The sequence below is a fragment of the Chanos chanos genome, chromosome 4 (genome assembly GCF_902362185.1).
Source record: "Chanos chanos chromosome 4, fChaCha1.1, whole genome shotgun sequence".
Lineage (NCBI taxonomy): Eukaryota > Metazoa > Chordata > Actinopteri > Gonorynchiformes > Chanidae > Chanos > Chanos chanos.
Genome location: NC_044498.1, coordinates 7,057,902 through 7,082,391, shown reverse-complemented (window position 1 = coordinate 7,082,391; position 24,490 = coordinate 7,057,902). Strand labels below are relative to the sequence as shown.

The 24,490-nt window shown below is 41.9% G+C and overlaps 2 protein-coding genes across 2 annotated transcripts; both read right to left on the bottom strand.

Annotated features, from left to right (window-relative positions):
* Positions 1-677: 677 nt before the first annotated feature.
* insm1a (insulinoma-associated 1a) lies at positions 678-2,075 on the bottom strand. The gene has a single exon (XM_030772878.1). The coding sequence runs from the start codon at positions 2,073-2,075 to the stop codon at positions 678-680; it is 1,398 nt and encodes a 465-aa protein (XP_030628738.1).
* Positions 2,076-4,886: 2,811 nt separating this feature from the next.
* Positions 4,887-24,301, bottom strand: cfap61 (cilia and flagella associated protein 61). Its single transcript, XM_030770875.1, has 25 exons — positions 24,159-24,301; positions 23,776-23,926; positions 23,576-23,652; positions 23,129-23,196; positions 22,832-22,952; positions 22,480-22,612; positions 21,514-21,705; positions 21,287-21,343; positions 20,966-21,087; positions 20,384-20,423; positions 19,878-20,017; positions 19,505-19,631; positions 19,176-19,253; positions 18,833-19,039; positions 17,997-18,125; positions 15,255-15,382; positions 12,405-12,497; positions 11,297-11,465; positions 10,948-11,122; positions 8,845-9,137; positions 8,154-8,481; positions 6,674-6,762; positions 6,296-6,501; positions 5,374-5,470; positions 4,887-5,093 (listed from the first exon to the last, which is right to left on the bottom strand). The coding sequence occupies exons 1-25, from the start codon at positions 24,299-24,301 to the stop codon at positions 4,887-4,889; spliced, it is 3,570 nt and encodes a 1,189-aa protein (XP_030626735.1).
* Between the last annotated feature and the right edge of the window lie 189 nt (positions 24,302-24,490).

The following is a 24,490-nucleotide window of genomic DNA, read 5'->3' as shown; positions in this document are numbered from 1 at the left end:
ATTCATAAATCAAGCACACACACAACACACACATGACAATAACTTACTTAAAACATTTGCAATAAATAAATACATAAATAAATAAAAATAATTAAGAATACATGAATACATATCGTCATAATATAAAAATAAGCATACAATTTGTGGCAAACTTACTGATGATAAATAAGACGACAAATCACGAGACATTTATATGATTAAGGCAGTCTTACAGCACAGTCTTGTGTAAAAGAGCACTATTTCAAGGCATTTCTGGCTACACTAGAAGGAAAAACTTTTACATTGTAAAATATTTTGTGACAAAGCTAAAAATCCAATGTCCACATGTTCACAAGCTATATTAAAGCTAATAAAGTTATAGATATATTTACAGCCTGTGAATTTGAAAGGCATTTTCTGTCAACGGCAGAGCTAGGATTTCCCTCTCTTAGGTCTAGAAGCTAATGCAAATAGCACTTGTGCAGAGATCCTAGAAAAATAATTTAACAGTCTAATGGTTTCTCACTTTATTCAGATAAACTAAGATAATCTGAAAATATAGAATTCAAGCGCTATATAGGATTTTAAATCCTTTTTTTTGTCTCAAGTTTGAAAGTCACCTTGTGCTGACTTGCAAATGATCCAACTTTGTGGCGCTTCTTCCCAGTGTAAAGGCACGGGTTTTTTTTTATTGAAGTCTAACAGGCTGGGCGTACTGGCATTTGCAACAGAATCACTTGTCGATTCTCCGATGGATGACATTTATTGATGTGCCGAGTTAGTCCCGGTGAGCTGTAGAACATCGCAGGACAGTATTTGCATGGAAATACCTGTGATGAGTGTTGTAGACGTATATGCCTCTCCTGGTTGACTCTGTTGGGAAAGCTCTCTCCACAAACCGGACACAGATGACACTCCGATGAACTGAGGTTTAGAGGTGCTTGGCTTTGAATTTGGTCAGACGAAATCACCTGTTTCGGCTTTCCCTCATTTGGGGTTGACTGACAGGCGTCGCTCTTTTCACTCTCTGAGGCATGCTGTGACAGAATGTGTTTTCGCAAGTACGCTTGACGTTTAAACTTTTTTGCACAGTGGTGACAATCGTAGAGGCCATCTTCCGATCCCGATTCCGACAAGCCGGGGCTGGGTGTGTCCCGGTCGCTTGCTAGCTCGACTCTTGCCTCCTTGAAATCTTCAGAGACGGATTTGTCAGAAGCGGATATTTTATTGCTCTCTGAATTGGTATTTGATAGTGCTGTTGCGTTTTGTGGTTTCGGTTTGTGCCAACGCCTGTGTGATGCGAGGTTTGCGGGACAGCTGAAGACCTTATCACATTCCGGGCACCTGTACTCCACCCTGACTATCCGGGAACACTTGTGTTGAGCCAGAGCGAATGGGTCGGCGTATGCTTCTCTGCACAGCTGACAAATAAACTCACCAAGAGGTTTGTCACCACTAGTGGATACCGGTCTTGGCTTCTGATCAACCGGTCCCTCTTTTATCTTCAAACCAAGCACCGGGGATGTAGTAACCTCGTCTTCAAAATGAAGTTTCCTGATTGCTTTGGGTTTTTTGGATGCAGGTTTGCTCTTACGTTCAGTGTCGGAAGATGGTCTCTTAGTGGCATTCCCTGTGGCGGTGGTCGGAAGGGTGTTGCTGATCCCTCCCCGGTTACTGTTACTAGTGCCGATTTTAAGGTCCACGGGGGCGAAAAGGAGGTGATCCAAACTGTTGAGCGCTGCAGGTGTTGGAAACGACTCCGCCGAGATCGGTGAGCCGAGATTGAAACGTCTCTCAAAATATGCTCGCTCATGCTCTTTGCTTACTGGTCGGGTAGGGCTGTAGAGCGCTTGGCACACAGTCTCTGGATTCCCAAACTGAATCCGTTTAGCTTCCTGTCTCGAGCCTTCGGCGCTTGCCTCAGTGGTAGATGATGAACCTGCGGAGCGACTTGGGCTGGACCCGAGAGCTGAGGATGCTAGCGCATCGCTTTGATTCTGTGGGGCTGAGAAGTGCCCCTGTTCTTCTTCGTTACGAATCCTATATGAAACAGGTGTCGATTTCTTGTTCCTCTTTACTAAAAATCCTCTGGGCATCTTTACAGGGAGAAAAAGGCACTTTAGAGAGGGAGTGGACTGGCGTTAAAATAAAATCCAGAGGACTACAAGCACACCTGGTACTCAGATATTTTGTGTTCCCTACGTCTCGTCATGAGATGCTTTTCATCACCAAGGCATAGCAGCACTCTTTTTAAGGCGAAATGATGACATTGTTCTCGCCCCTTGTTGCCTCATCCCCGACCAATCAGATGGAACGAAGATCCCTATGGATTTGAGAGTGGGAGGGTAGGAAGGCTTGGTTTCAGCTGAAAATGTAGGGGGATTTGCAGATTGCTTAGCAGATGTACCTGGGGTTTATTATATTACTATGCTTTTCGTGGCCCCTTCCTCGCCGACGAGGGCACACGCCGGGACCCTCCTCTTTTTACGGTCTGATGGTTTTCTATACAAATGCACACGTGCCTCGGCTTTGTTGCGTCTCCTTTGGGGGGCTCTGATCTGCCCAAAAGGAGACGTCCGTCACTGCTCGACCATCAGAATCTAAAATTAAAACGGGAGGGGGGATGCCCATCAACGGAAAATGACAACAAAGAAACAGCCCACAATGTTGTTTGTAGAACTCCTTCCACATAGAGTAGTTCATGAGGAAATCATCGAAGTCTTTCCATTGAAATATCAGGCAAAAACTTATTATTTCACCCAAAATGATTTTTGACAGTCCTAGGAAAAAGCTGTTGCAGTATTGTAGTGAGGCAATCAGATTTGTACAGCCACAGTTAGGCCTGCGTTGGGCTGCAACGAATCTAATAGATGTAGCCTATATTCTGTTTATATAAGGAAAACTTCAAGAGCACAATATAAAATGTAAATTTAAAAATTATCACTGTAGTGGTAGCTGTAGTAGTAGCGTATTAGTAGCAATAATAGTAGTCATAATAATAATAATAATAAGAAGAAGAATAATAACAACAACAACAACAATAGTAATAATCCTGGCGGTTATCATATGAGGAAATGAAATGTAAAAATGTAGAAATGAACAAAAATGGGAGCAACGTTTGCGACATGTGTTACACGACAGTTGAACTCAGGGCATATGAATCAGTCATCTTACACATACATAATTAATAAAAGAGGGTCCCCCTGTTTTGCATCACAAAAGCCACGCTTGTGCAAGCTGTGTCCCGTATGCGGCTGAAAAGGAAATTGCTCGGTAAAATAGGCCTCACAACCGAACTGGCCAAGACAGATAGACGCGTGCTGAGAGTAATCAGGGATGTGGACAAAGAGAGGCATCCTCAAATAGGCCAAAGAACGATTATCATCCGGTTAAAACTACACAGTTCCTTCGGGTCAAATAATGCTCAGTCGCTCAAAATTCTTCACTCTAACAAGGAGAGTTATGTTGTTTGTTATTTTCTAAGCAGCTCGCGGTACCATTCCACTGCATGCTCTGCAGCCGAGTCAGGATTAACGCACTTGTATTGTTTTTTTTGTTTTTTTTTTATCCGTATAATCAATTTTAATAACAAATTAAAATAGCTTAAAGCAGTATGTTTTTAAGGGAGTTGTAGCCTACTTAAAATTGCCTAATCGCATCGCTACAGGAAAGGACTATTTTGTGTGTCGTAGAAGGTTTATGGCAGTGGACATTAATGTTTATAACTACTGCATTTAAAATTGAGTTATTATAAACGGTCATTCCACAGCTCGAGCGCAGTGCTTGCTGTCAAACCCCTTTAATGAGTTATTCCATTCAAACTCAGAACTTCACTGCAGAATACTGTTACCCTAATTTACATAATGCTTTAGATGGTCTGAGCGAAAATTGAACACATAAAACAACGATATAATAAACGATATAACAAATAATAAAGAAATAGGAATCTCAAAATTCAAGAAAATCGAAGAATTCACATCGTGCAACTGCTCATTCAAATGTAGGCAACACGGGTTGAAACTGCCACTTGTTTCAGTTCAGTGATGATGATTAGATATGAATGTCCCTTAATGGTGACGATTCCCAAAAAAGACACTAACTAGAAAGTGTTGACTGCCTGAAAATTAGTCTTGTAAAAATAACTTATGATCACAAAAAAGTAAAAGGCTTCCGTATTCGCCCGCATCGCTTCGTAGTTACATGGCTAAATTAATCAGGAGGCTGATCTGTTGTCCAATTTAATGTAACTGAACCGTGTCAGTTGACGTATTCGGGTTTCTGTTTTGCCATTCACATTTTTTTCTGTGCGTGCATTACGAGAGTAGCACTGCTGATGAATCACATGCGTCAAGGCGCGCGTGCGCCTGTTTGTTCAGTGGCGTGCGCCCTTAGCTCTAGGGGAGGCGCCGAATATTTGCGCTAAATTACCATACAGCTGCTAGAGCCTCGGTTCTTCAACTTCGCAAATCCTCTCTCATCCTTCCATACTTACCAGGCTGCATGGAGCCCCTGCTGTGCTTTCTGACCCACCCCTAAACAAGAAACAATTCTGCTGTGACTTGACTGAGGGGTTAAAATATTAAGTTGTCTATGGGGCCAAATAGATAACTTATATTTTTTTTATGTTGTGTTTCCGTTTGTCTGAAAGACGTCACATGAAGGCGTACCACCAGTCAGTGTCTCTGATTGGCAAAGGCAGACCACTGAATACTTTTCACCCCAACAGACTCTGAAACCGAGTAGTGTAGAAGTGTAGTGTAAAAACTTAGATACAATTAGACCAAACTGTATCAGGTTTTCCGCATTTATTATGGATCACTTGTTCAAACACAAAAAAGGAAGAGTTCAGACTGAAAACCAAGTGTGATGGTAATTGTTACGTAGTTTGCAGTAGCTGACATTTAAAGCTATAAAATAAATCCTGGCTGTGCAAACATGGGGAGATGGTATCTGTTGTACTTTAAGTAATTGAGAACGCTTCTGTTCAGGGCAGTTAACCCCTCACTTCTCTCAAAACAGTTCCTGACATAAAGCACTGTTTCTTCCTCTATATCCAGTTTGTCATCCGCAAGCCTCTGAATGAGTTCAGACATGGACACTGAGTCGCTGCCAACCTGTGAATAACATAGAGATAAAAGATGGCTCTAGTTTTGTCCATGAAAATTTCAAAACATATGCAAGAGAATACCCATCATATTAAAGTTTTTTTTTTTAATTATAAAAGATAGACAACATCTGTAATAATACCAAATAAGAAATACAGTACTTACAAAATGTAAGACATTAACAAGAAATCTTGACTCTTAATTTAAATGCAAATCAGATGTGCATTTATGACACACATTGCAGTTCACAGTGAGTTTTGGTGATATGAAAAATCCAACAAATTCAAACCTCTACTTTTGTTGACTCCATGATTTGACGAACCTCTTGCTCAAAATCTGTAAAGCGGTCGTGGTATATGGGCAGGCACCATCTCTCCCTGAAATAACTGTGGATAAAAAGAAAACAAACACACACACACAGAGAGAGAGAGAGAGAGAGAGAGAGAGAGAGATCATTTTTTTAATATTTACTCTAAGCATTAAAATGACAATAACCATCTAAAACCCTATCTGGCAATAAGACACACACACACACACACACACACACACACACACACACACACACACCATCCCGCTGCATGTTTAGCATGTTCATTTAATAGCCCCATTGCAACAGCATGGTCAATCAATTATTTTAACGGCTCTTGATGTTCAGCCAGCCTCAGTAATGACATTGAGGGCAGGCTCACTCAGACCTCTGATAGGGGCCAGTGAAGAATCCAGATTTAATAAGTGTTAGAGAGCCTTATGACCACTGCTGGGCCTGCTTAGCCATTGTCTCCTCCCAGTACTGCAAAGCAGATTGGACACCTGCATAAACAGATTAGACCCAAGCACAATAGCACTGTCACACAGGGGTCGCCAGAGTTAAAATATTGGAGGAGAGGTCAGCCTGTCGCAGGCATAGATCTCAACAAGCCGTGATTCAACCTCACAGCCAATAAATCAGCTACGCATAATAAGACTCAACTGCAATCTAGTAGCATTGTAGTATTATATATCTGTGCAAAATGTTATCATCTGTTACCAGAGTGACAGACTGTCAAAGGTTGAAGTAGTTACGCTATCTTACAGAACACATTACGTTTTGAAGAAAAGGGGTACGTCTATAGAACTAACAGTGATCTGACACCATGTAGTGTGGTGTTGAAATAACTCTAAATGCCTAGGACCAAGGCTAGAGGAACTGAGACATTGCAGAGAGGTGGAACCTGTAGAGATCGTGGAGGAGGCCTTCATCGTAACGTAAGCACAGGTGGTTAAGCAGGTGCTCATGCTTGCCGTACAGACACAGGTAGTTGGAAACAGGGATGGTTTTCAGAGAAAGACAGGTGATGGACTCCACTACGCCATTCATATTAAGGCAAAGCTGGAAGTAGTTTCCTGTCTCAATGCGCCCCGTCACAATCTCTCGACCCTGCACAGAATTTCATCAGGAGAAATGAATTACAAAATAGGCCGTGCATTAGTATTGAGAGTGTGTATTAACAGAAACAGCTCGAAAATGGATGCTAAAATTAAAAAAAACAACAACGACAAAAAAAAAACCTTTCATTTTGCAGAATATTTTCTGAGGAACTGAAATAAACCTTTTTAGCAGGTAGAGGTGTTGCATTGTTGGTACAGACGACTGGTTTTGTAACATGGAGATAACTGTATCCTCCGGGTAATCTCCCACCTGAGAACATAATTCCAACACTTGTCAATTTATTCACGACTCCTATTTCACGTGCATCTCTTTTGATGCATTTTGTGAAACTGACTTTTATCTACAACCTGAAAGACACTAATCACTGGCAACATGACTGAACACACCTTATCACGCCATAAGAATGAGATGCTTTTTTATATGACTGACATGAGCTTGTGGTGAAATATCAGGCTTTTGACTAAGAAGTTACTTCTCTGTTGTGACCTGTATTTCCACATGATGGAACAGTTATAAATGTCCCCCCCCCCCCCCCCCCCCCCCCCGATTTCTGACAGCATAGCAAGACTTAGGTCAGGTAATGGTATATATCTAAAGGGTGTAATCAATTTTTCTCCCACCCACACAATTACATAGTCCCTTTCATTAGCTCCATTCTCATTGGATAATAAAAAAAAAACAAAAAACAAAAACAAACAAAAAAAAAATGTAAATTGATTTTTGTTTTCTGTATTGCTATGACTCATCCAAGCGTTTCACAAAGTCTTGTTGTCAGGCTGAGAGGAGAGAGCGGCTGAAGGGCTGTGGATCCTAACCACGTCATCTTTTTTTTTTTCTGTTCTGTTTCTTTTTTGCTCATGTTTTCTCTTTCTCTTTTCTCATTACATTCTTTCTCGTCGCTAAAGTATACATTTTGTATGATATATTTGACCCTCGCCCCAAAATGTCTGACGTTAAAAGTGCTAAAAAATTTTTTAAAAAAGGCCGCACTTCCTTTTGAACTGCCAGAAACGGCCCCGATTCTTCCACTTTGCGGAGTTTGATTCTCTTGCATTGATAATGTTATGCTATCTCCACATACTTTTAACGAAACCTTTTGAATGGCTGAAGGTCACTTGATCTGTCATGGGTGGACAAACAGAAGTGGCTGCATTGTGTGTATGTAGCTCCAAATGACCTTGTTTACTCTGTGAATAACCAAATAATAAAAAAAAAAAATGGCTTTGTATTGTTCAATATTAGTTTCAGTAAAATGGTTAATGGCTGAATGTTTTTCAGATTCCATCACCAGGGAACAATATAACAGTAGTCTTTGCGCCCTTCTGCGATATTGTGGATGAGCAATTGAAGGTCGTTAAACATACTTTTACATAAAACGGAACAAAAAGAAAGCGCATGCTCTTTTTTTTTTTTTACCATCATTTGAAATTCAGAGATGCAGAATTCTTTAGCTCTGATTAGTATATTCTTAATGGACAGTTGTGATTCAGTAGTTTGTCTGCTTTTCTTTTTTTTTAACCTAACTAAAAAAAAAAAAGGCTCATTTTACAACGTAACACCCGTGTTATATTGAAATATTAGGGTATATGTGAAAAATGACCAATGTGATTTTTGGAGCTTCTAAATCAAGGGTTATGGACCTTGGATCTTGGGCCGACTGTAGACTGGGATGAGGAGGTCCAGTTCAGGAGGGGGGCTGGCTACAGGCTCCAGCGTGGGGTCGAAAAAGGGCAGCAGTGCTCCTGCCAGTTCCTGGCCCACTTCCCTTGAGTTAAAGTTGGCGTGGGACCACTGGTCTGCGTAGTAGCGACGGGCGAACTTGGTGAGTGGGCCAGCTGCACGGATGGTGGAGTCGTTAGTGTGAAAGGTGCTGTCTATGACCAGTCGTCCGTCAAACACCAGGGAGGCATCTGTGATAGCCTTGAAGGCATCGTAATCGACCGCTTTTTTGGAGAAATTCATAAAAACCTAAAGGCAGAAATGAAGAAAATTAGCATCTCCAGAGAGGGTTTTTTTTTTGTTGTTGTTGTTTTTATTCAGTGTGACCTCTCCTATATACGCGGGCGTTTGATTTAAGTCATGGCTTTTACTGGTACAATTGTTTTCCAAGACTGAGGCTCAAGAGTAAGGATACGATGTTATATCTGCCAACTGTTCACTTCTTCGGCAAGTTATTGAAAATCAGTGTCTATCGGACAGATAAGCAGGCTGCCTTGCCAGAGCAGGTAACAGGATTATGAGATTCTTGGTCAAGGGTATCTACTGAGAGTTGTTGATTTTGCACAGCCTCTTCAAACCGTTCTAAGAGTGTAGCTACTGATTAGAACTTACAGAGCACTCAAGTCGGAGCAGCTCAGGATCCGTGGTGAAGGTCACAGAAGTGATTGTCTCAGCTTGTTGTCCATCATTCAACTGAGCCAGTAAGCAGTTGTGATGGATGTGAACCTCTTTCTTCTCCAGAGCCCTTTTGACCGCTTTCTCCACGCTGGGGTTGCTGAAGCAGGAGCCAGGTGTATCCACAGGTAGATGGACCAGGTGGATCCTGGAACCCCTGATACCCAAGCACAAGAAGGCCTCTACGCAGGTGTATGCATCTATGGTGTTACCATAGACAACAGCATTACCTGGGGACGACAAAGCAAAGAATGAGAAAAGAGAGGGTTTTTGCACAGAGGACTAATAAATTAATAAATACATGAATGAATGAATGAATGAATGAATGAATGAATGAATGAATGAGTGAATGAATGCCACAACAACACAAGTTTGATGCAATTTGAGATCTAGCAAGCAGGAATGGAAGCAATTAATTAGGGTCTTTTTGAGGAATATGAAATACTGGGAGACAGTGGAGGGTCACTTAGCAACAGGGAGCAGCCCTGTAAAGGCTGTAGTACGGTCCCTTGTCTCGACTAATAACGCAGAGGCAGCAGAGTAGGAGTGAGAGCTGCTCTCAAGTGACTCTACCACTTCTACAACTGAGCCCTGAGAGTAAAAAAAAAAAATAAATAAAAAAGAAGAACCTCCTCTTGAATATAATGGTAATGTTAATAGAGATGGCAATAGATTGATTTAAATGAGATTCCTTTGTAAACGTGCCCTTTGATGTAGTGTATGGCTTGTACCTTGTGTTCACTCCACTAGGATGCATTGCCCTGAGACTAATTACCGCACATAGGGAACACAGTAATAGTGAATAAATGAAAGGTCATACGAGTGCTATATTTAGACGTGCCCCAAAGAGCTAAAGATGTTTACTGTATTTGACTTTCAAATTGATCTGGTTTAATTTATTCCCCTGTTTGGGATATGACGTCAAGTGTTCAACTGCTGTTGAGATCACAACCAAAATAAACAAATCTTTGACATCTGTGTTTTAAGAGTGTGAGTGTTCAGGTCCCAGCTACAGTACAAAGCCTAAAAAATCTATATATATATATATATTTTTTTTTTTTTCTAACATCTGCTTTGTAGTTATTTTTACCTCTTGATTACAATAGAGATGGTAAAGATGTTTACAATTCAGAAAAGATCAGTAACCGGCTTAACTTTCCCATTTTGTTGCATGGAGCTTAAATGAAAGCAACGCTCTGGTGTGACAGGCATGCACTAAGCTCTGTCCATGGTGCTGAACTGTGGGCTGTGGACAGCTACTACACATCCGAGTATGGTGGACACTTGCCATTTAGAACTGTGATTTGTGAAAGGTGCTGCCACCTATTCAGCTGAAAGGAATACTTCATCTTAAAAATACAGTGTGAACTACTTGTACTGAAAAATAAAAATCACTTAATCACATTTCTAATCTGGACATCACTGTAAATTCTTCTTATTTGAATTTTTATGACCTTATCTATCTCTCTCTCTGTCTCTCTCTCTGTATATATATATATATATATATATATATATATGCATGTATGTATAAACACACTTTTCTGTAAGGCAGTTTTTTACAGATTTTTTTTACCCTCAAGACATAATAAATGTACCCTGATAACATGATGATATTAATTAGGCTAGCTCATTTAAAGGGAGAGAGAGAGATGCTTTTCTTGCTCTAAAAAAATGCTGATTTCATCATCCAAATTGATATCCTCCACATTAGACAGCATCATTTGCATTCACTGATAATTGCACTGCTTCCCGGAATATTAAAAGGAGCCTGTAATTAGAAAAAATATAATAGGCTTAATCAGACACGGATCACTGGGTTTCTCCCGTCTATTCCTTAACCTAGAAAAGGGAGATTAATTCCTGCCCTCTCTGATATTAATATCATTTCGTAAATGGATGGGAAGAGGCAGACCTGCCTCAGACAGATGAAAGATTTCACTCTGACTAATTAGCCACTAATTAATCTTTAGCTGAGGGGAGCAAGCTCTGTATAATGGGAGAAGAGTGGATGAGATCATTGCGGGGCTAGAGGCCACATACCCTCCTGGTCCACAAAGTTCCTTAACAGCCAATGGAAGGCTTCCACGCAGTCATGTGGGTCGTTAAGGGTGAAGAGGTTGGAGGGAACTGGTCCTGTGTACCTGCATGTGGGCTGGACCGAGCCTTGGCCGCTAGCAGCTGGTTGCGTGATATCCGCACCGGTGGTACAGGGAACCTACAGAGAGGTCAAGATACTGTGAGTCTCGACAATGCACTAGACTGAAAAAAGCGCATCCTCTTTAAAAACACAAGCTGGGATTTGGAGAACTCTCACAGCAGTCCTCCTGTCATGTTTCCCAGTCGCTCTGAAAGTGCTCTTATTTATGGTTCATGTCTCTTGATGTCTGACCTGATACTGCTGTCCAGTGCACAGGACGAGATGATCATAAGGAACCCTGTTGCCTCCGGCCACCTCGACGTGTTTTGCAGCTCTGTCGATGCCTGTCATCTTTCCTCTCACCACGTTGATCCAGGAACGCAGAGAGAGTTGGGCATGATCCCTGTCGCTGTAACCATGGCTGTGAATGCCAGGAACAGTCAGTGAGAACAACCTGGTACACTGCCACGGTAACAAGTACTGTCTGTACAGAAATCGAATACGCTGATAACTTTTTTTAAACTGAAGGTTCAGCCACGGATACTCGCAAGCCACGACTAACGCTGGCCAGAAACGCCCGCAAACATTTATTTCAAGAGCTTAAATCCTCAAGGGAAGATAACTCATCAAAATTTGATTTGCATCGATAAGGAGAGAATTTAGCGATTTCACCTTATCACTTAAGAGGCTCTCATAGGATAACTGGGAGATGTAGTATATATCCCAGTCAAAAGATAACTTTATTTTCCACTGTGAACATCAGTTTAAGTATGCAATGCCTTCTCGGAGCCTGCATTCTGCTGCGAGTCTGTGAAGGTCACGTAAACAGAATTGAGGGCCGATGTACCATAAACACTAGCTCTTGCCGCAGTGATGCTGTCTCTGTTTTTCATCAAAGGATAATACATGTAAGGAGAGGACCATGACGTCATTAAGGCAACCAACCTGCCACCTGCTGAGCGTATGGAATGCTGTAACGTCTCTGCATACCTCTTTTCTCAGAGTCTTAAACCATCTCATTCAGGGGCTAATCGACAGACCAAAAAAATGTCCTTTTACCAACCCTGCGTAATTCTTACTTGCTGCACTTTTAACATATTTTCTGTAACACACACCACTCTTAAAGTGTGCCTAAAACATTCCAACACAAGGGATCCGTTTGAGAAATGCTGACTCTACGCTGATACCCCAGATAATGGTGACACAGGGCCTATGCTATGTGAAGAACTGAACTGCTCATTTGAAAATCTGGTATCCCAATCTAATACAGATCTGCTTTAAATATGTATAGCATACTCAAACACGTTTAACTTGAAACAAGTACCTGAGGTATAACAAACAGAGAATATGTAGGTCTCACCTTGAAGACAGAAACTTCATGTTGTCATTGGTATAGCAGCATGGGAAGCCATTTGTGGAAATGAGGGTCAAATTATTGAACCTTAGATGAGGACTGGGGAGGAAAAAAACATGAGAAATGAATATGAATTATGCGAGAGAGTCTCAATCTCAGTAAATTTGCATCTAAAGAAATGTCTTTGGTTGTCCTGCCATCTGAGTTTCAGATAGCTTTTAGCAGCTTTTACTTATTTCCAGTCTGATTGCTTGCGAACGCACAAGCATTCAGAGGGTCTTTAAGTTCATATTGGTAAACAGAATGACTAAGAGCTGGAGAGATATTGATTCAAACTTTGAAATGGAACACTTATTGCTCCGACGGACGGTCTCTCAAATGGATTTTGCCCATTTCCCATTATATATTCCAGTACTTTTGTGTATTTTCACAGAGTTTTTTTTTTCCGCGTAGAAATGAACACCCATGAGATATAGAAATAAAATAGAGAGAGAGAAAGAGAGAGAAAGAAAGAGAGAGAGAGAGAGAGAGAGAGAGAGAGAAAGAAAGAGAGAGAGAAGAAGAGAGAGAGAGAGAAAAAGAGAGAGAAAAAGAGAGAGAGAGAAAGAGAGAAAGAGAGAGAGAGAGAAAGAAAGAAAGAGAGAGAGAGAGAGAAAGAGAGAGAGAGAGAGAGAGAGAGAAAAAGAAAGAGAGAGATAACAAACCAAAGAGAAAGCACAAACAGAAAAAAAAAAAGAAAAAAGGCCCTTGGTAGTGTAAGGTTATTTTGTGAATGCAAGAGCAGCAGATGCGAATGAGTGCTGACATCCCTCTGTTCCCCTGCTGCATTTGTGGTGGCACAGGCAATACATTAAAGCTCTTTCTTCTTCAGGCACCGGAGTAAAAGCCTATCCTTTGTTTTGTACCTCCCTTTCTTTCTTTCTTTCTTTCTTTCTTTCTTTCTTTCTTTCTTTCTTTCTTTCTCTCTCTCTCTTTTTTTTTCTACCGCATGTAGAGCTCCCCTTCTGCGTTTACCCTCAGGAGTGTAAAAGGTCTCTTGTTATGTAAATGACCTGTTTTGTATGCGGCCAAAAAGACATTATCTGCAGTGTCGCTACAGCGGAAAAGCTCGCCTGCGTTGTGAATAGGGGAGACGGCGTACAGCGAACACTGCTCATGGCCCGCAGGTCCGCTTCGCCCGCGGATCAGCATGATTGATCTACAGCAATAAACTGGCTTAAGCTCTAAGCTTCTGCTTCTGGATGATGGTTTTCTAAGAAGTGAATAGGACAGCACAGAGGGATTAGATGAGAGCTAGAAACATTAGTGAACATCAAAATAATTTTTTTTAACAAAAAAGAAAACAAAATAAAAAAAAAAAGAAAAGAAAAAAAAAAAGAAACAGTCTCTCTGTGTTTTGCAACTGCTTACTGAAAGCCCTCTTGTACTGTTTATTGCGTCTATAACTATATGTCACGGAAACGGAATATACGGCATCGTTTTTTATTTATGGTGTATCGTTATAGTTAGCCCATATCTGTCTAACGCCGAAGAACGTGAAAGCTCACAACAGAAAGGCAAATCTCGATTTTAACTTTCCATGCTAATCTCGACAGTAACAGGGTGTGAAGCATTTCAGTTCCCTCTCACTGGCTGTCAGGGTCTGACCAAATTACTAGCCCATGTTCTTTTCCTTTCACCCACCCTCCAATTCTTTTGGTGTTATCAGCGGCTGACAGGCTCCCATTGTGGCCGAGCTTCTGACCACAGGGCACAGGGGCCAAACAGACCTAATGTGTCTTTATCTGTTTGCACACCCCCCCCCCCCCCCTTTCTCTCTCTCCATCCACCACCTCCACCACTTCTCTATACCACTCCTGACCATCAATCCCTGTGACTGATGGAGGGATGCTGAGGCCCCCCATACAAGCTGAGGGTGAGTTGGAGGCCGGCTGTTTTGGACTGGGGCAGATAAGGGGGCCGAGGGCCCGCGGAGAGACCGCAGGCTGACCCGTCACTCATGCAAGCCACTGCAGGGGCCAACCTCGCCTTGGAGTTAGCGGACACTAACTACCTCATTAGTCAAGTCATTAGTGACAGCAAACATGGATCGCAGTGAAGGAGCCCTGACAGGAGAACAGTGGAGCAGCTAATTAAAGGGCCAGAGGAGCCTGGGCCCCGCTGAACGCCAGCTTGGGGCAGCTGCGTGCCCCCAGCCACGGCTGCCAAGGAGGCGTTGAGGAGTGACATGGTTGCCAAGCAGTTATCGGCTTTTCTGAGGGCTAAGGGACCGCCTTAAAATACGGCGTTGTGAGGTCAAGAACTTTCATTCTCGCACAGAGCGGCCGAACGCAACTGTTTCCAGCCTCTGCTTTTCCCTGCCGGAGAGCACCGCTGCCGCTTCCAGAAACTCTCTCCGTAGCAAGACTTACAACTACGACCGATCGTCAGAGTCAGAATTTACGAGTGTGCAAAGCCACAACAGCACACTTGATTAAGGTAATTGCAAATGCCCTCTTTTGACAAAACGCAATCATGGCCTTTGAAGTACAAAGAAATCTAAATCTTAGGGCACGCTACAGACACTAATTGCCTTGATGGAACATTCATGTCAAGTCAAGCATTAGCCTATAAGCCTCTAAGCTCATATTTCAAGCAATCACAGCTTCCACAAATCCCAAAGGTTACTCCCACTAATTACAATCACTCAAAGATAATGTTGGTTGTTGTTTTCTTTTTGTTTTGTTTTTTTTCCTTTTTCCCACTCACAAACATATTAGTGTTATTATTTCTGAAGAAATCCTGAAAGCTATTAAGAAATCATTATTATTTTATATATTGATTGAAGCAGCCTTTCTTGTCCACCAAATAGCATACCAGAAAACTAGAGTCTCCAGGAAAGATAAACCAGTGTCAGAGGCTCCTACCACCACTATCCTGGCATTGATGGTGACTTTTGGTTCCATTGTGAGTTTCCTATTGAAGTGATTCAGCGCATAAGGAATCTAAAGGGAAAAAAAAAAAAAAAAAAAGAAGAGAGGGTGAGAGTGTGAAGGACTAAGAGCCACTTAGCAAAGCCTTTACCTGTTTGCGAACTCATTAGAGCTCACGTGTTTGAACGACAGATGGTCCGCTCGCGCTACTTTGGCCCATCTTTCATCCGTTCATTCATTCATTCATTTTGTCCTTTAACCAAATGGAGTTCAGCCAATGGCAATTACTGCATTCCTAAAAGCAGCAAGGCATATGAGCACACGCATAAGACCCATTCCATTTGTAAGAGTTTCTTTGAATGACAATAGACTAATAAAAGTGACTGGATATACAGTACATTTCACCAAGCACTTAACTGTCCAAAAAGAATGTCCAGGCACTCTGTGTTGGGAGAAGTCATTAATGTAAAAATGTAAAATACTGAAATTTCCTAATGTTGGCAAGTTTCATACTGAGAGCCGGGTGAGAGCATGACAATCCAAATTTCATGTACTATATATATATATATATATATATATATATATTTTAAGGGAAACATTTTGATGGGCTCCATCCTTGATGTAAAATAGTGCTATTTTCAAATGTCAGTGCATTCACCAGAGAGCACTGTGGGAGAATTAACTAGAGGAACATGTTGATACTCTTTGAATAAATTCAATTCCAACAGCTGCCGTGCACTGCTAATCATTTCTGAGAGAGCTTGGTGCTCTAATTGGTCCTTGAGCGTTAATAATTTGATGGATTGGTTCCATGGTGCACCTTGTTTGGTGGAAAATGGCAACACATGAGTAGCAAGCAGGGAATCTGAAAAATGACTGGAGCATTTTTCGTACGGACCATATTCACTGTTTATTTATGATGAGTTTGATTTTATGGTCAAAAATGGAACCGTCTTGCTCATTCAGTCTAAATACTATAATCATCCTGGATTTTGAGAGGTTTGTCTTTGAACTCTTCTAATTGTTGTAACCCACAGAGCAGGCTGCACTCATCAGACACAAGAGAGAGAGAGAGTGAAAAAATTGCATCTTAAAAGCATTTAATCAAATGACTGATTCCACAAATTTTGCCCCACAACCTGGCATGGTCGTAAAACTGTAGTGACGTCATGCTTAATGAGCGCAATTTAACTTAAACACGGCGGAGAATCCAACAGAGCGGTCTATAAGATTACTGTCTAAATAAGTTGCTCAAGTATGAGTGGAGCAGGTGCAGCCAAACCAGACCCACGGTGGACACATAACCTTTTCAGGGACATAATAGCCTCACACTCGGTGACCATGGCCCTATGGTAACACAATCCGCTATTGATGGAGAGAGAGAGAAAAACAGGTGCTTTAAACCAGATTAATGCATCTGCGAGGGATGTGGGGGCTTACAGCGACAACCTGAGGCAAAGCTTCCAGGCCGACGCTCTTATCTACACGGCAGCCTGGGAAATGACGGTTGCCGTGCTACGAAAATAGGGCTTTAAAATGGGAGACCGGGGCAGATTGTACCAGTGCTAATGCACTGAACAAGCGAGGACGCATTAAAATACATACAAACCATGAGAGATATGACATGAAATCCAAAGTGCCTCCACCCACAGACCTGTTACATAACCGTGTTTGAAAACTTACCCTCCAGAATGTACTGTGCTGTGAGGTGATTCAATACGGGTTTGGTGTGTGTCTCTGTCTGTACGTGTGTTTCCACAAACAGTTATCAGTAGGTATGAACTCAGTTGCCATGCCATGGGGCATCCACACACTTTAAACCGATCCATTGTAAACTGATCAAATCCCATTTGTTTTGAACGTGCCCTCTAGCGTGTAAAGGACAATGAGAGGGGGGTATGTGACGTGGTGAGTAAACACGTCCAGGTGAGGCCAGGCTGTACTGCGGCTGCTGCTGCTTGCTGGATAAGAGCGCTGTTTTACCTGTTAAACACCAGCGGTAAACATTTCCCACCATCTGTCACCAAGGCCATCTGCTCCATTAGCAAGAGCCATTAAATAACCCAAAGCACAAACGGCCCTTGGACACATGTCTATACTAGTGATCCATTCCCACTAATGCTGTTATTCTGATGTGCTGAAACATGTGGCCGAGGGAGGAAAGATAGAAACCCACAAGCTTAATTATTCAAAAGTCCCTTTGTGTTAAGTGTACATACCCCTAAATTACATTTGTTTGGAGGAGAAAAAAACCCCCCAAAAAACTCCCATTGACCTCAGCAGCTATACCCTCAGTGGTGCTTTTCTGATTGCTGAACAGTGCCCCCCTGTGGCTACAGGAAGAAATGCTTCTCTCTTGTGTTCCTGCCATCCTCACGCATTTGGCAGCGGTGCATATAAAAACCTTAACAGGGAATGACAACAAATGTCTTGTGTCTCTGCACTGCGCGCGTTTGTCTGCCAAGCATTCACTCATCTGTTTTCTAATCAATCCATCCATCCATCCATCCATTCATCCGTCCATCCGTCCAGTTCTCTTCTGGCTTGCGGAGTTCAGCATTGCTCTTCATCTGTGTCTGCTTGGCTTCATCTGGGTCCATTTGTTGCTGCCTTTGTCTGGCTCTAAACCAGTTTCTCTCAAAGTCTTTCTAACGCCGTGTCTTTCTGTTGGTGGCGGAGGACTAACCTGTTCCTTGGTGATCTGTTTGGATGGTGCGTTAACGCCCAGCTCGTCCAAGGGGTAGATGATCTGCTGTCGCGGATGTACGGGGACCATGTAGTTTAGCGCGGAGGTACATGAATGGACACAGGCATTCTAGAAAAGGAGAATATAAAAGGAGACATCTGGGTTCACGAAGAGGACTCCTCATCCTCAATGCTGCTAAAAGCTGGATCCACATTAGGGCTGTGGCGATAATTACAGTTATAATATCAACAACACAACAGTTCTCTACAGGGAGCGTAGGAGAGTCGGGAGAGGTTGAGAAGCTTTTACAACAAAGTATCAAGAGGATAATGTGCGCCAGCGAAACATGCCCCTCCATTCCTCAGAGCTGGGCAAACTCAATATTCCCTCCATTCTCCAAATGCTGATTGCCCCCTCTTTCTCTCTCTCTCTCTCTCGCTCTCTCTGTCTCTCTCTCTCTGTCTCTCTCTGTGTTCATTTCCCATAATTCTATTTACACCTCATCATCTCCCAATCTGGCTCTTATTTGTCCAAGGTAATTAGCAGGGGAGGAGGCCTGGACACGGCTAGGAAACGTCTCGTGGCATTTACAGAGAGAAGCAGAGCTCACAGTCCAATCAGCACCTGCTCCCCGGCCACACTGAGGATTTCAGAGAGGAAACAGAGAAAACAAGAGGGAGAGAGGGAAAGAGAAACAGGAATAAGGGACTTGGGGAGGGGTTGGGTTGGGGGGGGGCGGGGGGGTGGCGACTACTGATGAACATGTGTGAACAGTGAACGTGAAATGAGAATGAGAAGCAGGAACCTCAAAGGAACAACTAATCAGTTCCCCTCACCTTCATGCTTTGGTAGGAAGGGTAGACAGGGTAATAGAGGCAGGTTTTGTGCGCCAACCGCAGAGCCTCCTTGAGGAAGTGACGGCTGTAGTGATGGAAAACAGGGTTAAGCACAAAGTGGCACAGTCGGCTGTGCTCCTCACGCTGGTGATGGCTGAAGTAGATGAAGTTCTCAATGTTGTAGTGGGCTCTGATGTATTCAATATCCTAAAGGGGACACAGAGAGAGAGAGAGAGAGAGAGAGAGAGAGAGAGAGAGAGAGAGACGGAAAATGCAGGGATACCATTTTTTACACTGTTCTACAATCAAAGTATGTTGGGTTGCATACTGGGAGAGTTTTTACCTCCTCATCTCTGATGATAATTATACCAGCAATTTGTCCTTGCACTTGAGCAACAAATGCCTGAATAGGGGTCCCATCCTAAGAGAGAGAAAGGAAAATAAACCAACAAATTGAGGATAAGGGAGTTTTGTTGAATGTTAGGTGAGTGAAAGAGAACAGGAAATGACTGAAAGATGATATTAAATGTCAATGTGTCTAAGACAATACTAAATGCTAATGATGCTAAATGTTAACTAGAATGCCTAAACCAGTTCTGTGTGTTTTGTCATTGACTCAAGCTCTGTGTTTTCCCTATATAGTAACAGTCTGGTATGCAGGAGGGGACTGACCGGATCTCTGCGGGCGTTAAGGAACCTGTCCAGATCCTCAAGCAGGGACTCAGACAAAGTGAGACCCTGAACCAGAACCTCCACAGAGGGTACGTCTGCAGACAAAGCTACCCTCACCTCCACAGTTCTGAACGAAAGCAACCAACAAGCATCAGATATTTGACAATAATGATAATGTCTCTTTCCAAAATGTCCTTGAGGGAATGTATAAATGGAAATGGAACCTACTGATTGGTATAGATTAAATATTAGCTCATATTACAGATAGAAGCTTGTGAGTGTGTATGTGTATGTGTGTGTGTGTGTGTGCGTGTACGTGTGTGTGCGTGCGTGCGCGTGTGTGTGTGTGTGTGTGCGTGCGGTGCTGTCGTACTTCAGTAGACCAGAGCGATGAAATATGTAGAGTTCTTGGGGTAGGGTGCTGGTGCGTTGAGGTACCACTCGGAGAAAAGACTGCAGCAGAGGGTACTCTGGAGCCATTTTGGGCACTGAGATAACGCAGTAATCTCGCTCCTTCAGCACCAACAAACATAGACTCTCAGATGTAAACTGGCTCATGAAGAATTTTTTACCAAGACAGTATGTTTTATTTGTTTAACCATGCATGATAAAATCATCATTCTAAAGTTAAAGGACAAAATGCAGCATAAACAGAAACAGTATTTGAATAACAACATATGGTTTTGTCTTTAGGCTTTTCTTTTCGCTTAAATGTGAGGAAAACTGGCGCAAATGTAGGCGCTTACAAAAGTTTTTAGGAAACTTGGCCCTAACAAAGCAGCCATAAATTCGGAGCAAACAAGGTTTTTACGGCTTGACCAGTAAACAATGACGCTCGTCTAATTATCACGAATAAAAACATGGAACATTTGTACTCACGGGGAAAAGTTTGAACACGTAGGGTAAGAAATCTACAGATCTGCAAAAAGAATGACAGAAAAAAGAACAAAAATTACATAAAATATAGGCATTACGCCTCTTCTAGGAGACTGGTTTTGAATTCTCGCCATTGGCAGCAAAACTGGCCAAACCAATCTGCCCGTTGGTCTTGACTCAACTTCTCCTCTTCAACTCGCTGTCACTTTAAGCATTCTAGTCATTAATTACATGCTCACTCCCGGCAGGGAGCAAGTGGATTCCATATTCCACAACAGCTGGGCGGTAAGGTGGCAGAAAGGAGTGCTCAGCAGGAGCCAACTAACAATCAGTCTCCCTCAATTTCTACACTGCCTATAACTGATACCTGCTGGAGGAGGGCCAGAGGAGCTAAAAGTGCTTCTTTACGCACATCTATAACGTTTAAGAGCCAGTACACAAGACTTTCTGCCCTGGTGCTACTTTTTCTTTCTTTCTTTCTTTCTTTTAATAAGATGCTACGTCGCTGGGTTTATGTCCAGGTATGCGTTTATGCATAAATGGAGGGTTGGTACATTTGTGACTACGACCTCTCTTTGAACTCACCTCATTTCAAATCTCTTGTCGATAACGAATAGCTGAATGCAGAATGCATTGGGTCTCTCCTTAGCGTGAGATTCAGTGACGGAGGCCTTAGATTGATTAATACTGGGTTTTATATCCTCGTTCTGAAGTGAAAAAAACCCAAAATAAAATTCAACATCTGGGATCAGAATATATCATCGATTTCAGTTTAAATCAAGCTTTTACTGAAAGGAAAATACCATCAGCCATATTTCCCTAGAGTTATATAGATGTAAAACAAGCAAACTAAAGAAAACATGAAACAAAGGTTGCACATTGTGTTACACTGGACACTTGACTTACTCTTTTCGACAGATTCTCTCTGGCCACATCCTCAAGTTGCTCAGCCTCCTGTGGACCCTAGAAATGGATTTGCGTGGAGGAAAGAGTACAAACATTACTTTATAGCTCATTATATAGCTCATTTTCTAATAGCCACCTAGCAAATAACAAAAAAAAGTGTTTTAATGGAATAGTTTGGAGAGATGATATTCCTCATTAAGTTCTCATTTCCTGTTTTGGGGTCATACCTCCTCGTTTTGTTCCTTTGGATTATTGATGTCATTTCCTTCTGGAAGACTTGTTTCCACTGGCTCAGCCGTGACCTCAGACGGGTCTGTCTTGTATAGACCGTTGAATGGTCCAAGTTCAAAGCATGCATTGAGCAGCTTTAAATTAATGTCTCCACTGACACTCATAAATCCAACGGCAGCACCTCCGCTCTGAGTGGAAACAGGCACAGAGATGCTTTTGTAGCCAAATTATCCCAGGAAAATAACTGAAATGGTTCATTATGATTCAATATTATTATGCGCCTAATGAAGACCTAATTAGAAAAATATGTTTTATCACATTTTCATCATGTGTACAAATATATTATAATGTAAAATTATTATATTATCCCTATGCATAGTTGTGGGCAGGACAGTCTATAAAATATTTATAACTTCGGATGTAAAAATGAGTAAAGAGGAGAGGACATAACAGTCACTTTCAAATAATTTATGACTTTTCCAAGAAAAAGAAATTTCAGTTATTCAGAATCCTCCAGGGTAGTGTAGCGTATTGTGGTTTTTGTTGTTTGTTTTTTTTTTCTTACTGAATGGAGAATCCATCCAGACAAAAAAAGCAGAAATGCTACAGATGTCTGGACACAATCTGTTCAGTGTGAGCATGTCTTGGCTAAGCATTAGCTCTCATTTGCCATATGTTACCATGAACACATGTCAGCTTGAGATGCACGCAAGGGGAGGGGAGGTCTGTCATCACCACAGTCCAAGGGGACTGTACCCTACCAAAATATCCGACCGGCCAAAGCATCTGCAGCCTTGCAAGTGCACCACTAAACCATGAAGCAATTCTAAACTTCATCAAGTTTCTCTGCTGTAGAAAAGGGCATGTGTTGGTTTCAGATTACACGTAAAAAATGGATCGGGTCCATGTGGATTTGGCTGAAATTCATGAATATTCATCACGAGACAGCAGGCGTGACTAACTTCACACACTGCGGCATGATTCTCCTCATCTTGAGCCTCGATGAGCTCTGCCAGGAAGTAAGGACCATGCGAGGCACAGAGGGCTTGGGTCTTCTCGGCAAATATCTCAGTCAGGTCGTCATGGTCCTCCACTCTGCAGAGACGAATCACAGAACAGTGCGTCGTCCAACAAACCAACACATTGGGATCCGAGCCATTTTTAATCCTTCTTTCTTTTGATCTCTAAAAGTTTAAGATAGTTCAAGGTAATTGAACAAAAAAAACATGTTATGGTTTCTTATTGAATTTTGTTGTAATGTGATTTGTAAGATGGAAAAAAATGAACGTGAACAAAATACGATTGTCTTAGAACCTGGCTTTGCGAACATGTAGTTGTGGGCAAAAGCTGTGTCTGTAGCAGATGAATGCAGAGCATTGCACGTCCGGTGGCTTAACACATTTCATAGGTTCAAAGATCTCCATCAGTGCAGGCTCTTAAAAAAAAAAAAAAAAAATCAACATTTAACAAGGTAAATGAATCTACAATGCTTTAGGTATTTCATTTCAACAAATGCAATAACAAAAGGGACCACAGAAATAATTAACAAATGCATAAATTAGATTACACATTAAATACACATTACATATGAAAAAGAGGTTCATTTCTAACCTAAAGGGCCGCTTTTAGGAGTCACCAGGCAGATATACTGCAGCTCCACAATGGCATTGAAGACAGTCCTGTGGGTGATATCAAAGAGGGCAGAGGAAGTCATTCTGAGGTCTGCAAAACCACCAGGCCTTTCCAAGCATCCATAACTCATATTCATGTAATGCGAAATCTATTTTCTGCGATTGTGAAATTTGTTCTAATGGTTATGAACGGTAATAGGATAACATTGGCATACAAGTGCACCATGGGAATGTAATTTGTGCTGCCCAAAACAAGATTCAAAGTCTGCCTAATCATATAAAAATAGAATAACCTGTCTTGTTTAAGATTATTATAATATACAAGCTTATCAAATTGCAATGGGGATAAGTAAACCTGATATTATTGAGCGTAATTTAGCAAAAAGCTTTCCAGAAAAACAAACAATGCACCGAGATCTCCCGTTACCTCACAATCTCCTTAGCACTTCCAATTGAGAAGCTGGGTTGTGCTACAAAGAGATGCAGAAACAGTGTGTTCAGAGGCTACGAAAAAAAAAAAAAAGAGAGAGAGGAAGAGGTCAAAAAGTTAACCATGCAGTATCAGCGAGGCAGACGCAACTATTCAAAAACAGATGATGAGTGTCATGTTTTCAAGTCTGTGCATACAGAGCATCTTTTGCCGTTGAAAACGTTTTGGAGGAGGGGCTCCCACAAAGCCTGATCCGCAAGGTCGCCAATGGGATGATCCAGGAATGCTGCATGGGCGAGGACCTCATTCTTCTCTGTGTGCAGTGTCACAGCCAAATTGGCCTTCTCTCTGCAAAAAACACGCATGATTTCATAAGTATTGATAACGGAATATTAAAATAGGCATTACTTCACTGGTACTGTATTACATACGTAACACTTTCACTATGATTTTTGCATTGTGCAGTCATTAGGTAATAGTGTGTTAACGAGAGAAAATTTTACAGACCAAAAATACACTTCTGACTCTTTGTGAATGATATAACTGGGAATATCACCAGCTGGCAACCATGCATACTCACAGCAGATAAATCACATCGACTCTTCCAAACACAGAAAAGGTTGCCGAGGTAATCAGGTTATTGATCTCTTCCGCGTCCCCTGATTCGGTCCTCCTGACAGAGACATTTTCAACTTTGCCACCTGAGGAAGTAATTGTCCTCATCTTGGCTGATGAAAAATAATGACTAAGAGAGACAGAAATTAATTAAGACACGCCACTATCGCTACTACAAATACTGTTGTTGATAGGCTGTTTGCGTGCACATTAAAACTCTAACTTGGTAACATATTACCCACTTTTGAGCTTTAGATGTCGCGAGGGGGCGAGCCAAAACATTAGAATACGAACTTA